The sequence below is a fragment of the Mixophyes fleayi genome, chromosome 5, assembly GCF_038048845.1.
Source record: "Mixophyes fleayi isolate aMixFle1 chromosome 5, aMixFle1.hap1, whole genome shotgun sequence".
NCBI classification, from domain to species: Eukaryota; Metazoa; Chordata; class Amphibia; order Anura; family Limnodynastidae; genus Mixophyes; species Mixophyes fleayi.
In genome coordinates, this window is record NC_134406.1 from 181,339,572 (window position 1) to 181,358,190 (window position 18,619).

General features: G+C 37.3%; 1 protein-coding gene across 9 annotated transcripts in view; it reads right to left on the reverse strand.

Moving 5' to 3' along the window:
- Positions 1-18,619, reverse strand: part of KIF13A (kinesin family member 13A) — a 169,365-nt gene that overhangs the window by 123,638 nt on the left and 27,108 nt on the right. For 4 of the 9 annotated variants that reach the window (XM_075213123.1, XM_075213122.1, XM_075213118.1 and 1 more), the window contains exon 3: positions 5,252-5,264. The exons of 2 other annotated variants lie outside the window; for them this stretch is intronic. In XM_075213123.1, the coding sequence (XP_075069224.1) occupies positions 5,252-5,264 (13 nt within the window). Of the gene's footprint in view, positions 1-5,200; positions 5,265-18,619 lie in introns of all 9 variants that reach the window. 3 more of the 9 variants (XM_075213116.1, XM_075213119.1, XM_075213115.1) reach the window with 1 other exon arrangement.

Genomic DNA, 18,619 nt, shown 5'->3' on the forward strand with positions numbered 1-18,619 from the left:
CCACCTTCAGATGCTACTCATGCTTTGCCTTTTCAAGCTCATAGAGTCTACTTTCGACCGGTACCCGGTGGAAGTGCCATTCAGAGGAAATGGCTTTCTTACTGTGTTGAAAGTCAAAAAATATTTTGTTCAACTTGTATGGCATTTTGTAGCAATCGTAAAAGTAATTTTATTTTTGGATGGCAAGTTAATAAACACCATGTGTATGACAGAGTAAGGGAACATGAAGAATCTAGCCAACATCAAGTAGCTGTCAGTGCATATTTGCATGCAGAAAGGAAAAGTGATATAGAAACTTTAATCAATGTAAATTTAGTAAACAAACATAGAGAAGAAGTGCAGCACAATCGCATGGTAATTAGTCGTCTTATTGCTATCATACTCTACATTGCAAAGCAAGCGCTTGCTTACAGAGGGCAGGATGAGGCTGCTCATACTTTACTCAATAGTGAACTCAACCACGGTAACTTTCTGGGGTTAGTTCTGCTTCTGAGTAAATTTGATGGTGTACTGCAAAAACACATAGAGCAAGCAGTAGAAAAAAGTGAGGCCAGGAAAAGACGCCATCAGAAGAGTAAAGGAAGGGGTGGAATGGTAACATTTTTAAGCAAAACAACTGTTAACAAGCTGATAATAATAATGGGAAATATGGTAAAACAGAAAATAAGCCAGGAGGTGAAAGATGCTGTGAAATTTAGTGTAGAAATGGACAGTACACAGGATATTGGTGTTGTGGAACAATGTAGCATCATTTTAAGGTATACCAAAGACAGCATGGTTTTTGAAAGACTCTTCAGTCTTGTTGATGTCAGAAGCACTACTGGGGAAGCTCTGTTTTCCGTTCTGAAGGAACGACTTGAAATGTTCTCTCTGAGCATAAGTAACATTATTGGTTGCTCTTTTGATGGTGCTGCAAACATGAGTGGGCACTACAGTGGAGTACAGGCCTACATAAGAAAAGAGTCCTGTAATTCAGTGTACACTTGGTGTTATGCTCATATTCTCAATTTGGTCATTGTAGATATCACACAGTGTATTACTCCAGTAAAGTCTTTATTTGGGCTTTTAGAAAAAACAGCATGTTTTTTTTCAGAGTCTTACAAGAGATCATCTGTGTGGGCAGAACATGTCTCCAACCAGCGTCAAGGGCGGGAAAAACTTTCTCGACTAAAGAAAATTAGTGACACACGCTGGTGGAGCAAACCAAGAGCATTAAGTACAATTTTTGGATCATCTTCTGAACAACCCAATGAATTGTACAGCACCTTGCTTTATTGCCTGGAGTATATTTCAGTGTCACCACAGTTTGACAGTAAAAATTTTTGTGAGGCAAAGTACTTACTCCATGCCTGGACAAGATACGAAACACTACTTGTATCATTTATGTTCATGCAGATCTTTGAAATTGCAACTCCAGTTTCTGATTATCTGCAGACTGCTGGCTTGGACATATTACAGGCATGGCGAATGGTTGATATTGCCAAGGGTCTGCTTCAGAAGCTTAGACCTTCATTTTCGAAATTAATTGAATTAGTGAATTCATTTATTGACAAAGTAGAGAGTTCACTTGAAGAGCATTCTGTAACTGCTGAAGTCCAAAAAAGTCTACCCGAAAAAAGGACAGCAAGGAAAAAAAAGATGCCTGGTGAGTTATCTCAGGATGAGCCAATTGAGGACTCTCTAGAAGCTTTCAAAATACAGACATACTATGTTGTACTTGATCAAGCAGTAGAGAGTATTGATAGAAGGTTTTCGAAAAATGAAAGCCTCATTCAGAATTTAACCTACTTTGACCCAAGGCAGTTTAACCGAATGATGACCGATCAGTGTGAGATACCAACAGAGGCTCTGAGAACTGTTGCAGATTTGGCTGAGGTAGACATTGTCCAGCTTAAAGCAGAGCTTCTAAATTTTGTGCAGAATTATTCTGTGCTTAAAAAGCCATATTCTCTTCCGAGCACAAGTGTTAGTGTAGAAGAAACAAACATTGAAGAAACAATGTCCAGTCATATAAAAATGAGAGCCTGTGAAAACTGCCTGACCTGCTGCTACCGGCTCCTATATGATCACAATTTACACTCTGCTGCATATACCAATCTGTTTGCTGTGTACAAAACTCTTCTTACATTAGCTTGTACTCAGGTATCTTGCGAAAGAGTTTTTTCAAAGCTTAAAATTGTAAAAAATAGATTGAGATCAATGATTGGCCAAGAATTGTTAGAATCATTTCTGCTTCTCAATATAGAAAGGGATATTGTTGGAAATTTCATATTTGATGACATAATTGATACATTTGCACATTCATCTTCTCTTTTACAAAGATTGCTTCTGTAACAGCTTAATTGCTGTTAATGATAATGCTTCTTCAATACCACTCCAAAAAAATGAAGGAGGTTATATATGCGGGTATATTGCACTGTCTGTGATAAACACATTCTAAACATGTTTACGTTAAGTGATTGGAAAATCACTACTGTGTGATGTTGGAATATTAAGGGATGTTATTTATATTTTATTGCGTTGTTGTGTCAGATGTTCTCAGTGTTACACTAAATTGTTGTTGTGTTAAAATTAAAAGTCTTAAACTTTAACAATACCACTCCAAAAAATGAAGGAGGTTATATATGCGGGTATATTGCACTGTCTGTGATAAACACATTCTAAACATGTTTACGTTAAGTGATTGGAAAATCACTACTGTGTGATGTTGGAATATTAAGGAATGTTATTTATATTTTATTGCGTTGTTGTGTCAGATGTTCTCAGTGTTACACTAAATTGTTGTTGTGTTAAAATTAAAAGTCTTAAACTTTAACAATACCACTCCAAAAAATGAAGGAGGTTATATATGCGGGTATATTGCACTGTCTGTGATAAACACATTCTAAACATGTTTACGTTAAGTGATTGGAAAATCACTACTGTGTGATGTTGGAATATTAAGGAATGTTATTTATATTTTATTGCGTTGTTGTGTCAGATGTTCTCAGTGTTACACTAAATTGTTGTTGTGTTAAAATTAAAAGTCTTAAACTTTAACAATACCACTCCAAAAAATGAAGGAGGTTATATATGCGGGTATATTGCACTGTCTGTGATAAACACATTCTAAACATGTTTACGTTAAGTGATTGGAAAATCACTACTGTGTGATGTTGGAATATTAAGGAATGTTATTTATATTTTATTGCGTTGTTGTGTCAGATGTTCTCAGTGTTACACTAAATAGTTTTGTTTAAATTTTCTAATTTTCTAGTTCTAATTTATATTTTTGTATTCATACATATGTTTATTACTATTAATAAAGGTTATTTATTGATTGATAAACAATTTGTCTATAGTTTTGTGTACATGATATATGTGAAACTCGTCTAATTTGCAATGTACACTTTGTTCTTTAAGGACCACACTATAGTGCTATAAGTTGTCCTCCTTGGGCTGACCACACCCCCTTGACTGGCCACACCCACTCTTACAGTTGGCCACACCCCAACGTAGTGGGCCCCTATCACTGCATTCCCCTGGTGGGCCCTTCATACCCCAGTCCGACACTGGCTTTACCGTTGGTACAACACACGTAAACAGGTCTGACAACGGAACCCATAGTTTCCAATATCAGCATACCAACTTGCACTTTTATTTGTGTTCAGATTAATAGTACTACAAGCAACAGCATGTCTTAACACTTAAAGATGACCTTGGCATACTGGTTCGTGTAGTACACTATTGGCAAAATGGATTATTAACTACTTATTTTACTTAATAACCCCACACCCACCAACACCAAGGGTGTTGAAAGAGCTCTATTACTATTGCCACAGGACCGATTAATTCTGGGGGAGTGCCACCCCCCCCCCCCCCTGGGAATTTAGCCCCATGTCTAGCAACCTACGGCTGGTTGGTACTATGGCACCAGCCTAGGCTTGTACAGCCAAATGCTGGTATTGGATCTTTCAGGGGGCACTCTGCACTCCCCCCCACCCCGCAATTTGGTCAATACTGGCCTAGGTTTGCCCCTTTTTCTTTTTGAGGGAGGCAGGGGGTCCATCGCAATTTTTTTAAAATGTATTTATTTCTCTGGCATATGGCTCACAGAATATGATAAGCTTATCGTAAGCTTTTATTGTACATGTTTACATGTTTTATCTTAAGTAAATTATGTCTTTTAAACAAACAGAATGTAGTCTTGTGTTTTAACTCTACACAAGGCCCATGCTGTACTGTTATGTACAACCATTCCTTGCCTACGGCCAGATGATTCAAAGCTGCATTAACTCTTAACTTGTCTTCAGACTAAAATTAAACAAAATGAAGTTGACACCACAATCTCCGGGCACCATTTTGACAGGAGCCTCCCATCATTACCGTACTCTGCTAACATTTAGATGCTGGTATTGGCTATGTGTTTACCTGGCGCCTTCACTTTCCTACACCTGGATAAACAGGAGCCGACTGTCCTGCAGTACCTTGTACGACTGTTATTGCTCTAATTCTGATTGGCTGAAGGTTGTTCAAACGCCTCCCACTTCATTCTCTGTACATCCTTTTGTAACAAGCTTAGCAGAAAGTATACTTTAAGTGCTTTAACACAAGTGATAAAGCCTCTTAAACTAAATAAAATAAAAATAAAGGATATCCTTTAGGCAGGATCCCAATTGGCATTTGATTTATGTTTTAAAAAAGCTCAACTTCAAATGCCAGTGAAATACGCATGTCAAACGCATTTATCTAGCATTTTCACCTGCATTCAGGGTGTCATTGTATGTCCCTCCATTGACCACAAGGTATTTAACATGCATTAAACTTCGCATTGGAGCAAGAAGCATTAGGAAAACAAAGACAAAGCACATCCGAACACAACTAAAATGCAAGCGAGTATGCGGACATGCGTAGTGCTAGCATTATAAATGTTAATACATACATGTGACTTAACACCTGTGGATATGAGGCCTTACAAGTGCATTATTTCATTCATTGTTGTCTGGTATGTTTTTTGTCTTTCTTTAGTGTCGATTAAAGAATTAGTCATATTATAAGACAAGGAATGAAGCTGGAGATTCCAATTCAATATAGCTTAACATTCTAAATTGTTCTATAGCTTTTTCTGACAATGTTCCAGAGTGCTGCTTCTTGTACATTAGACTGGTATATGTTTTAAATTATGTTTTGTGTTTCATCTGTAAAAATCAAAATGACTTACAGATGGAAGGTTTTCAGGAAACAAGAACATTACAAACACACAAACCCTTACCTTTGGTGGTTTTCTAGAACACAATACAGAATCCGTGATTCAGCAATAATAACGTGTGATGATTCATCGGGAGACATCCATTGTGGGGAAAGAAAAAAAGAAAAAACAAATCCAAAAATGAATATGAAGCTTAAGAACACATATCTTATACATCACTGCCAAAAACCCAAGAAAAACATCAAAACAATATTGGTCCTGAATAGTGCTATTAAGCAAATCTATAATAAGTTACACAAAGCTTGTATGGCCTATTACAATATACAATTTATGGCCTATTACAGAGAAATAGAATGGAGGAAATTAAGTCAGTTTCCTATAGAGGTGTGTTTGACACCACAGGTGTGTAGAAGTGTGAAAGGAGGTCACATAAGAACTCTGTGCTGTTTTGAACATTTAAATGTTCGGGTTGACATGTTACTACATGGCCTGAAGAATGCACACATACATACTGTGACCCTAGTTAAACCCACCTAAGAAAGTAACATTTCTAATAAAGCCTGATAAATAATGGGAGATGCATTAGGCTTAAAATCATGTGCACTATCCACCCAGGAATATATTGTATATACATACAATATATACCTTCTATTGTACAAATATCAAATGAAAACTATACCTTTCGCACACGAGAATCAGATGTAAGACAGTAAAGGTCATGCTTTATTTGCAAGTAGTTTTGCATTGCAAATTGTACAATGCATTGTTCAGAAGCAACTCATTCTGTATACAACATATGATTCTATTATACGCGATATGTAGGCGCTATGAGATTTTAGTTTGTGAATAATCAAACAATTAAATATGGTTTACGCAGTGTTCACACTTTCATATTCAGAGAACCTGAAATGGTCAGTATACATAGGCAAAATATATCTTATTTTTTTTACTGAATAAGAACATCTAAAAAAAAGTGAACAATTATCATTTAGAAAATAAAGTAAAACTAGTGTCATGGCTTCTGTCTTTTTTAAAGGGCTACAATATCAAATGTGGGGGGTTGGGGTGAATGAGGGGAAGGGAGGATGGTAACTAGGGAAGGGAATGGGGAAGACAAGGGCTATAAATACACAGCAAAATTAACCTCTATAAAATATTGTTTAGATAAATTAAAAATTAATGTTACATATTGGTGACATTTATGTAGCATAGATAAACATTACTGAGCAAAACAATTTGAATGTTCTAGTTCTAACATTGCTGATGGTGAAACAAATAGCAAATGTGTGGCCAAAAAGTTTGGAAAATCAGTTTGGAAACAGAACAGTATATTAATTATATGACCTCAAATAAATGAACTCCTTCCCACACATTACATTGCAGGTTTAGTGTACCTCAGTGACACAGTACTGTGCTGCTTGTGGTCACAAAACTAAGAACCAGGCACATTTTATCACACCCAAAACCACACTGTTATTATGTTATTAGGCAAACTAGGATGACTGGAGGGGAATAGAAGCATAAGCCACCAGGAATAATATTTATATTATTTTTTCACTGTGTTGAAATGCAGGACAGTGGGGATAACAACATACATAAAACTGGGACATACAGAGTAGACCAAATAAATACAGACGTGAAAACAATGGCTAGGGAGGGCCCTGCTTGTGAGAGCTTACAATCGAAAGTGAAAAAAAAGGCAGAGCAAAGACAAGAGGTGCAGTACAGATTGTGACAGTGTAAGAGTGTACCAGTGGGAGTAGGATAGGATCTAGTAAAGAGGTGGGTTTTCAGAGAGCCTTTAAGTACTGGGGTAATCTCTAATCAGACGAGGTATAGAATGTGTGTAAGGTAGTGGCACGGAGAAGATTTGCTGGCGGGACCAAGACATGTTGACCAGAAAGGAGATGAGGGGCAGGTTTGAGGCAGATCTAAGCATGCGTTTCGGAAAGTATCTTAAGATGGTGTTTGAAAAGTACGAAGGTGTGGTGTTGCTGAGGTCTTGTGGGTAAGGGGGAGTCACTTTAATTGGATTCTGGAGAATATGGAGAGCTAGTGTATGGATCTGCCAAGTGATGCATCATATGTAGAGCGCCGAGAACGTTCCTTCTTGCTGTAGCAATTTAGCCAAAATTGAAGCAGGGATAGATGGGTAAGGGAAATAAATACAAGAGAGGAGGAGGTAGCAGTAATCGAGAAGATAGAATGGATATGAGTTTTGGGTGTGACAAAAATGAATCCTAGCATAGGATTTGCGAGAGAGACTGGATGTGATCAGTAAAGCAGAGGGTGTCAAAGCTGACACCAAGGCAGCAGGGTTGGGAGACTGAGGAAATTGTTGGGTTGTTGAATGGAAGGGAGATTGGAAGGGAGGTGGTGACTCTGGGAGGAAGGAAGATTATAAACTATGTTTTGGACATGTTGAACTTTGAATAGTTATATATTGATTTGTCTGCTTGGCAGTGGTGATACAAGTGTATGTGTGTTTTTTGTTTTGTTTTGTTTATTTAAATAACTTTATTTATACTTTTTGTTATGCAAATATTCCACACAAACACAAGCGGGCAAACACTCGAAAGTTGTAGGTGTTCTTTTTGTATTTAGCAAAAGCTGTATGTCAAAACAACAGTCACATATCTACTAAAAACAAATTGTCTCTATGCAGTGTGGAGTTTCCTTGATGACCAGGTTGTACGCAGTGCTACAACATACTTTGCACCTGCAATTCTAGGATTTTGCTACAACTTTGCAGAAATCTGACATTTGAATGAGAACTTTGCTTATCTCTAGTCAAACTGTAAGAGCAGAAGAAAACAGTTTACCACGTCAGTAGCCAGTAATGGAAAATTGTACAATTGTAAATTTGTTTCAAAAATTATATCTTCAAAATTCATTAAAATTATGATTGCATCTCATAATAAAATGAAATTCATGTACAATTTTTACCTGTACACCCTAATAATATTGTGACTATTAAAGTCAATACTTTTATATACTACAGTTATTTCTTCATGAATATAATTTAGTACATGCACACACCAAATTTAAATTGCCTTCATTTATCTATTCTAAACTGTAGACTTTCTAGTAATAATTAGCCTTTCTAACAAACGAAAAGCAGTCTGTGGCTTCTCATTCCAATTCTGGATCTCAATTGCTTTTCAGACTGAATAAAGCACCTGGGGTGTGGTAGTGAAATCAGAAAATCAGACAGCCGTGCAATGTCCTCTTTTGCCTTTCAAATTATCCAATCATCCCAGTCAATGATTTTCTTACTGTTTATATTAGTTTTACTCGCTTTATGTGTGCTGTAAAGAATAAGTTTTGTGGAGACGTAAGCAGTGTCCTTGGATCAACTCCAGCACATATGTTAGGCAATTGTGGAACTGGGAATTTGGCAATCTGGAACACAAACATACATGGTGCAACCACATCAACTCATGTCACATTTTTCTTTAAAAGTGTTTAAAAAGGAGGTGTAATTGTTAAATGATAAAGAGATGGATATATTTTTTCAATAAGAGAAAGGTATGTATTATGCACATATACTTCGCATGTAAATTTATCTGCATGGAAATTAAATACTTTTTTTTTTTTTTTAATCACTGTAGCTCTACATAAACCCAACATTTTTCTAAAAATAAACATTTTAGAGCAATATGTAAAATTTATAATAAAACAAATGTACACTGTTCAGTTGCCAGATATGTTCATTGCTTTTTGGACACATATTGTACTCATCAGGGGCCCGATTCATTAAGGATCTTAATTTAAGAAACTTCTTATTTTAGTCTCCTGGACAAAACCATGTTACAATGCAAGGGGTGCAAATTAGTATTCTGTTTTGCACATAAGTTAAATACTGTTTGTTTTTTCATGTAGCACACAAATACTTGATAGCTTATTTGTACACTGAAATTTTAAGTTGATATTTGTGTGCTACATGAAATAACAAACAGTCAGTATTTAACTTGTGCAAAACAGAATACTAATTATCACCCCTTGCATTGTAACATGGCTTTGTCCAAGAGACTGAAATAAGATACCTCTTCATTTAAGATCCTTAATGAATCAAGCCCCAGATTTGTATCTCAAATCCGAAAAAAAAATAATGCAGACTTGCAGGATGTCATGTAGACATTGTTTCAAAGGAGAATTTACTATAGTATCAGTAAATAAAAAACTGGTTTAGCAAGAACACATTGGTTATGCTTTGTAATATAGAAGATGCATTGTTGTACAACACAAAAATTGTATAGAAAATTATACCTTTAAATGCTACTTAATGTTGTAAACATTGCAAACCTATGGGGCACATCGTTAAATTTATGGTCAACTTGTGTCGCTTGGCATTTTTATTGAGATTAAATATTGACAGAATTTTTAACAGTACTCTGCTATCATTGAAATGTAATAGTAGGAAAAAGTGTTACTAAGTACTTATTCCAGCCATCCTGTTACACAAACTTCACTGATGGGATCGCTGCCAATTTATCTCCATAGCTGTGTAAGGTCAATCTTGTAGTCAAATTACAAAATATTTCCAGTGCTTATTTTATGTAGCAATACCAGGGAAACAGATTTTTAAGATAGAAGCTGTACAGTGTGAGTTTTTTTTTATTATTATTATTATTATTATTAAGCAGGCCATGTTGTATATTTTTTTTTACATTTTATTCAGGTTTTTTTTAAAATTACTTGATTAACAATAAAGCGACCAGTAATGTCACATGACTAGCAGAGGCTGCTGTATATACAGAACAGCTTGTTTCCTATTGCTATATCCCATAATAATACTGTCCTTTGCAGAGGAAAAGCACTTGATTGGGGCAGTTCAAAGATGATAAAGACATAAATAACATAAACAGGAGGGATCACTACACTGCAAAAAAAAAAAAATACTAAACATCCTAACACTTCCAAATGAATGCTTTGTAAAAGTTCAGATTTGAATCGACTTAAGCTAGGCACACACTACAGAAGGTTTCTCCCGATATGATATGTTTCATGTGGGCACACTTACATGATTTTACACAATTTACCTTCAACTGTTATAACCATCTGCTAAAAAGATCATGACTATATACTCTATGGAGATCTGCTTACAGGGCTGGTCACACTGCATACACATTTAATTTATTCAGTTTAGGGAACTCTTGATAAGGGCTGTAAATCTCAATTACGTACAGTATGAGTCTGTCAGTCCCAGATAAATTGTTCTATGCCACGGAATGAAAAATAGCCATTCAGTACCTGTGGTGCAGTGTTTGACATCACAATTTGTGGATGTCTGTTGACTTCAGGTTACATATTAGAGACTACCGATATTTGTTTTGTGACCTATTCAGGCTAACAAATTGTTTAGGGCCTTCTTTAACTTGATAAGGCTGGGAACTGTAAATAGTGCAGTCATTTCTTTAAGAGGTCGTCATTATACCAGTTCATAGAACATGATTAACTTTTTACTCCCTGCTTTGACATGCACTTTTTAGTATAGCTTTAGACTATTTATTTCTGGTCACACACATGGTGGCTCACATATTAAACCATTGTCAAACAACTTAATCCATTATCATTTTGAACATACACACAGACAATCAAATTGGACTGGTCTGGATTGGACCCACATAGGATTTCAGGCCAGTTTGGCTTATGACCAACTGGGTGATTACACACACAATATCAGTCTGCTACACAGCCTGTCAGTGGGAATGGGGAGAGGGGGGGTGGGGTCACAGTGCAGCCAGAGCTCAGAGAGGTGTTCCAAAGCTCTCTGCTCACTGCATCATGTGCAAAGTGACTGGTTGCTATGACAGTTCAGAAACATAAATCATTAATAGCACCCTGAAGAAATAGAAAATGGAATGGTAAATACCAACATTCTTCCTATATTTCCATCTGGAGTTATGAAAACAGGGTACCTAGTTATTTTTCCTGATTTACTGTACATACATTATCATCTAGAAGCATCTGTATTTTCTCCTCTTGTTATTTATTATTTTAATAGTGACTCTGCTTATACATATCCTTCATAGCTGTTTGCACCAACTTCATGATATTATTATAACATTTTGTTGATATTTTCTGCAAAATTTGTTCTGCATTTTATTTATTATGTTGTTTGTCTTTATTACTATGGTAATACTATATATATCAGATATTTAAAGGTCATAATAAAGAAAATGAAACATGTAATAAAAAAAAATGTGTATACAAACTTAATATATGTTCTCCCCAATTAAATGACTTGTCAAACTACTGTAATGCTACATGCATACTGTATGTACTTTATGACTTCCTGCAATGTTTGTTAGGACTTCATGTTGAATTGACAATGTCTGTGTGAACAGACACCTGCAGCTTTCTAGCTCATCTCAATCTCCGCATCCATTTTAAAGTGATTATAAGAGACACCAGCCATGTGCTTTCTGCTAGAATGCCTCACACTTGTCATGTTATATTCAACTATTAGGACATAGAAATCCACCATTCAGATGAATCCAATTTATGTTACTAACGAGGGGTTGAGGAAGATGATAATTGGATATGGCAGAGCATCCTTTCACATAGAATTGTAGCTTCAAATTACAACTCATCACAATGCAAGGTTCATCTCTTAGAAAAAGGTCAGTACAGTAGGGTTACAATTTATGCAGTTATGCCTTCTCTTAGTTTTAATTGAGCTACCTATGTTTACACAGAACACCCAAACCTGCAGAGAAGTACAGCATAATGCAACTGTGGCCTATATTATAGAATAGAACTTGAAGAAAAATTAAAACACGTGTTTTGAGGATTCAATGCCCTGCAAACTTTATTTGTTCTAGGAAAATATTATTGCCATCTTGCAACAGCTGATGGGTTAGGCAGCAAGTCTCCCAGTCTCCGTTGAACTCAGAGGCAAGTGAAGGAACTTTAACTCCCTGTCCGTACATCATTAGTGTGCGCACGCTCTCCCCAAATTAGATTTTCTGAAGCTTTCAAATAGCAATCCAGGCCTAGAGAAAGGTAAAAAAATTCCAGAATGGAATAGAGACAGTAATTCCTTGAGCAGGGAAGAATATAACAAATGTTTTGTAATCACTAGTAGATGTTTAATGTAATGTAACACATAAAGATGCAAAATACATAAAGACAAACATATCAAGTTGAAAGAGAACAGAAACAGTGATGTAAATATTATTGTTCCTGGAATCAACAACACTAATTCTAAGGAATAATAAAGGTGGTGAACTGGTGGCTGTATTAAACTTTTCATCTCTATTACAGAATGCTTCACTTTATCTCATTAGGCATGCTAGTCTGAGGTCTCTTCTGGTCCCTTGCTGCGTCCATTGCTGATAGAGGATATAATAATATCCTTCATCAAATATCTCTCTATAGGAAACAGACCTAGTAACAGGAGTAGGGTGGGAGCTGTTGCTAGGTGGCAGTCCAATTTCCCTGGAACAAAACAAGTTTACAAGTCTTCCAGCAGACTCATGTTTTGTTCTTCGTGAGCCTTGCCACCTAGCAACACATGGTGGGCAGACTACCACTAACCTAGAGGTTACTCTATGAAACTCATTCTTTTGTAAATCAGATGGTCTCCAAAAAATGTTTCACACAGGTTCCAGCTGATGACCAGCATGCATAATTGCTTGTAAAGGTATGTCTCTCGCTGCTGCTTTGGTTGTTTCTGTACCACATAGTGAGTGGCCCCTTTACTGGTTAGTATTTATACCTGCTTCCTCATAGTCACAACAATCCACAGCCCTAACAGTAAAGGACCAAACAGCCAGAAAGGTTTTTGGAAAGTCAAAAGCAGGATACGACAGAGCTTAAGCTCTGTAGAATCTTGGACAAGATAGAATTCCACAATGGGATGGGTATTAGATGTCTTAGTTTGCCCTTCCAGAATAACATAGTATCCCCCTGGAGTCTGAGTTAACCAGGAGTCTGCTATGTGCATGAGATCCAGTTCTGCAAAAACTAATGCTAACAAAGATGCTAGTTTATGAGATAAACAATAGATAATAGAACCCCCCTCCACTGAAGCCAATGATACTAAAAAAGCCAAGAAAGCATTTATCTTCCGTGTGTTGTGTGGGTATCTAGGTAAAATAGGTCTAGAGAGATAGATACCACTTAGGTATAACTTATTCTCCATTAAGTTGGGAACTGCTAGAACAATCCTATAAGATTTAACCAATTTTTTGTGCAAAACTTTCAGCAACAGGCTGGTGGAGGAAATCAAGGAACCTAGAAGACTTAGAATCTATATGTGTCAAAGATCCCTTTCAAAGAACTATTATTTCTAACTTATATAACCTCCTTGTCACCTGCAGACAGACCAACTGCCCAGCCCACAAACTTAAGTGGGAGGCTGACTTGGGATGAGGACACCTGGTCAGCAATCAGAGAGTCCCATGCCTTGTCTCAGTCAACCCCCCCCCCCCATTCCTCTCCCTCCCCAACTTACTACATTACAGAATATAGACCATATACTGCGATACATCACTCAATGGATTGGTATTCAATATTTTGACACAGCTCAGACCATGTAATGGAACGTGTAATTTATTTGCCTTTTTGTTACCTTTTTTGCACAGTCTTTTGTGTAAGGACCGGGGCTGTCAAACAGCCTCGGTCCTTACACAAAAGAATGTATATACTGTCACCTATTTTGGCCTACTTTGGCTTTCTACATTGTATGTATACACTGTGTCTTGGTACTTTATAAATAAAGTTATTAAAAAAAAACCTAGATGTAAAAATAATACTGGGTTAGCAACTCTCAACATCAGCAGCTAAAATACATTGTTAGTTTATTGTGTGCACAGTTCAGATATTTTAGTAGTTATGATTAATCATACATGATGGCCCGCTCGCGGATTCCCCAAACCATAATGAATAGACAAAATACGTTTGGGCATTGCATAGCAGGGGTGGATGATCGTTATTCATCGTCAGTGAGAACGAAAGGACCTTTTCCTAGAATAGCTTAATAACCCAAGAATCTTTAATTAAAGGGGCAGGATGCCCAGATAATACTATTCCTTCACTGGACTTACAAAAGGCACCTATGTTGACCTCCTCCAAAACAAAATGGGGAAAGCAGTATCGATCATCATGTTGGCAAGTGACCCCCATACAGGACAAAAAGGAGGGTATGGGAAGAGGAGTTGGAACTATTGCCTTAGACAAGTGAAAAAATACCTGGCAATTAGTGAATTTGTAATGCATGATTTATATAAGCACTATCAAAAATGACCTTTTTAACTGTTTGTTCCTTAACTGGGGTAATGGGAGAAAATTAATGTGTTCTTTGATTAGCCACATAAATAGAAACAACTTAATCTAAGGCAGCAGCACAAAGATTTACATTCCAATGGTAAATCTCAGGTTTTTAAACCGAATAAGCATTAAGTAGCTAGCATATTAATCTAGCTGTAATAAAGCACAATGCTGAACCCTCACACACACCAATGAGTTGCAATGAGGTTTACTTGGTTTTCATCATAGTGGATTAAATGCATTCCAGTTTGACTTTGAATGGGGCCACACACTGCAATAGTTTAATTTAAAAAAAAAAATCACACAGTGCAACATGGTTGTACAGTATGAGACCTGAAGCAACCATATTTGTGAGCAATTTGGCACCATATGTGTGTGGTTTAATAGCACTGATCAGGTCATTCAAAAATTTGTCATTTTTCACTTTTATTCTTAAAACATTGATTCAAAATGCATTTATTTTGGAATTCTTAATGATCAACACAATGTTCTGTAAAGTAAAATGAAAAAACAACTCTAAAGCATTTTCAGAAATAAAACACAGACCGTAATTAATTATATAAGTATTAATGTAAATAAACCCTGGTTCAATAAGTTGTCTTCAAATGTCACATAAATAATTGATTGTAGTAATAAGAGTACAATAAAGGGGTTTAAAATATTTTCAAAATAAATAAACCTGTCTGTGAGAGGCCCCACTGTTGGTTAGTGTGTTAGCAAACAAGAGCTTCATCGTGAGGATCAAATCACATCAAAGGCAACAGAGAAAAAGTTACTAAAAAGTACCAATCAAGGGAAAGATATAAGAAGATAAGACTGTAACTATAAGAAGATATTAAAGATTAAGAATATGCTCCAGAGCACCATCCATTCCATCTGAAAAGAAATGGAGACAATATGAGAGGCAGAGACAGAGTTATGGACCATGCCAGAGATGGGAAAAAACATCAATTGGACAATGTTAGTGGGCAATTCAGAAATATGAATTTTATGGGAGGGCAGCAAAAATAAAACAATTTTTGAAGAAAATTCACAAAATTTAGTTTGCCAGAAAGCATGTGGGAGACCCACATACCAAGAAGAGGGAGAATCTATGGTCTTAGGAGAACAACATTTAACTTTTTGGTGTCAATGCTAAGGATTGCAAAATGATAATGCTGTGTATCCTAAGAATACTGTTCCTACCATGAAGCATAAAATACTATGGCGATGCTTCTCTGCTTTAGGAACCATCAAAATGAAAGGAAAAATATAGCCAAATCTTCATCATCAGTTATTTATATAGTGCCACTAATTTCGCAGCGCTGTACAAAAAAGTACAGTAAAGTAGTATAGCAGCCCCCCCTTCCCTCACACAGTAAAGTAGTATAGCATAGTATCATCATCATTTATTTATATAGCGCCACTGATTCTGCAGCGCTGTACAGAGAACTCACTCACATCAGTCCCTGCTCCATTGGAGCTTACAGTCTAAATTCCCTAACATACACACAGACAGACAGAGACTAGGGTCAAGTTTGATAGCAGCCAATTAACCTATGTTTTTGAGTGTGGGAGGAAACCGGAGCACCCAGAGGAAACCCACGCAAACACGGGGAGAACATACAAACTAGACATAGATAAGGCCATGGTCGGGAATCGAACTCATGACCCCAGTGCTGTGAGGCAGAAGTGCTAACTACTAGGCCACTGTGGTGCCCATGAATCTTGGGAGGGAAACCTGACTGCACAGTCTACAACAGTCCCAAGACTTAGGAGATTTATATTCCTGTGGGACAATGACTAAAAGTATAACAAAACCCAGATTGGAGGAGCTTAAATACACAAAAAAAAATCAAAAGCACAGACTTCAATACCATCAAGAATCAGTGGAATGATTTTAAATTATTTGAAAATTGGTGCACACCAATGGTTCCCAGCCAACCATTTAAAACTATAGTAATGTTGCATAGAACAATGAAAGAAAATGCAGTGCAGTGCTGAAATGTGCAAAACTGGTATTGACCCAAAGGTAGATTTACAAAATATCGTGTTTGAATTTAAACCGCCACACATCGCTGGCGATTTAGTGCTCCAAACCGCCGCATTTACTATAGGACGGTGTGAGTATGGAATGTTAAATGACGGTCAATGTGTGGCAGATTGAAAACAGCTATACCTGCTTTTGCTTGACTAGGTACCTCAAACATGCAGTTTGAGCAATCTCACCTCTTACAACCACCGCTTTTGTTTTGCTGGCTGTTTTCACAGCTGTTTGTCAAACAGCAGCTTGGTAAACCTGATTAAATTATGATAAAAATCGGGATGTCGATTTGTAAAAGTATTGCTTTGTGAAACTGTGGTTTTCAGTTGTTTTACTGGCGGTTTGGCCTTTAGTAAATCTGATGGTTTTGAAGCCATTGGTTTAAGCAAACCGTCCTTTAGGCCCCTAGACTCATAGCTGAGATTTCAGTCAAAGGTGCTTCTACCAAGTGTTAAAATACCAATGAATACTTCTATAATAAATGATAGTCTGTTTTGTATTTGTTGTTAAATAGAAGCCTTACAATTCTTTTATTATTTGACGTAACAGAGAATATGGTTTTGACCATTGGCAAGAATTCCCAAATAAATACATTATGATCCCACAATGTCAGAAAAGGAGATATAAAACAATCCAAATGAGGTGAATGGGGGGGTAGTGCTTTCACCAGATTTCCCAATCCCTGCTCAAATCAAGTCTAAAAGGTATATAAAATACTGCACTACTGACACTGTACATAGATCTCATCTTAGAGAACATATTTTGACACAACATAAAAAGAAATCACGTTCAACTGGGCAGTGGGCCACAAGGAGAAAACACATTCCGGACTGAACAATAGGTCATGTTTCTCAAATATTCCACACAATCATCATCATCACAATTATAATCATACCTTTCCTGTACAACAGCTTGGGACATATTCTTTGAAGAACAGATTGACAATCTTTAAAAATATGCATACCCAAGGGAAATCTGATTGGCTAAATGAAACAAACTGTGCAGCAGCTCCTAAATTACAATGTGTAACATTTCCCTACTCAGATCAATAATTAAATCAGGAAACCATATAATAATGAGCCAGAACTCCAATTGCCCTTGCCTTTTAGGGTACATACTTGAGAGAGGAACATTTAACCTAAGAATAGTGATCAACAGATGATGAGTGAACTGTCAGTACACACATTTCTGACTTTAAACACCAGATGGACTCTGAGCTCAGCATTATGCACTTCGGTCCATAAAATTTGGTGCAATGAACTCTGACATTCCAGTACTTGTTATCATATAATGTCAATTTACTTTCCTCAGCTTGCTAGCACACTGCTTTTCTCTGAGTTAGTTATAGATGATTTGATATGGTTTTTTTTCTATGCAGTGCTTTTGGTATTTCAGCTATTACTACCATAGAGACCAGCAGAGCAATAGGAAGCTAATTTTCAGTGACAGTGAGGTTGGAAATGCTCTAAATTCTGCCCTGATCTATAGGAATGTAAACACTGTTTTAAAATTGTGCATTCTACCACTGTGGGCAATGTTACTAAGCACAGAACCAAAGCCATTGCATACTCCTTTAGTCACAACTGCTGATGCCTATTTATATTATCTGTATGCCATCCCTTGATCCTGTAGACATACCTTGGAACCGAAGGAAACTGTTAGTCTCCTGCTATAGGCAGGGCCGGATTAAGGGAATGGAGGCCCCTGGGCTAAGGGGGCCTACATTCCCCCGTGAGGGCCCCCCCCCCCCCGTGATCCGAGCTGCCCACGGCCACCCCCCCCCCCCCCAATCCGAGCTACCCGCGCCCCCCTCCCCCCCCCCCGCACTTACCTCCTTCTCTGGCGCGCTGTACGCTCTTTACTGAAGAGATCTCGTGAGAGTGAGACTCACGAGATTTCAGTAAGGAGACTACAGAGCGCCGGAGAAGGACCGCAGTGAAAGTGCTCAGCAGCACTGATCGCGCCGGAGGCGCCCCCCCTCCCCGACCGATTAATACTGCTGCTGAGCAATTTCAAGGGCCCCCTGGATGCCATAGGCCCCTGGGCTGTAGCCCAGTTAGCCCTATGGTTAATCCAGCCCTGGCTATAGGTACTACTGGCTACACTGTGTAAGTGTGCAAACAATTGTATCC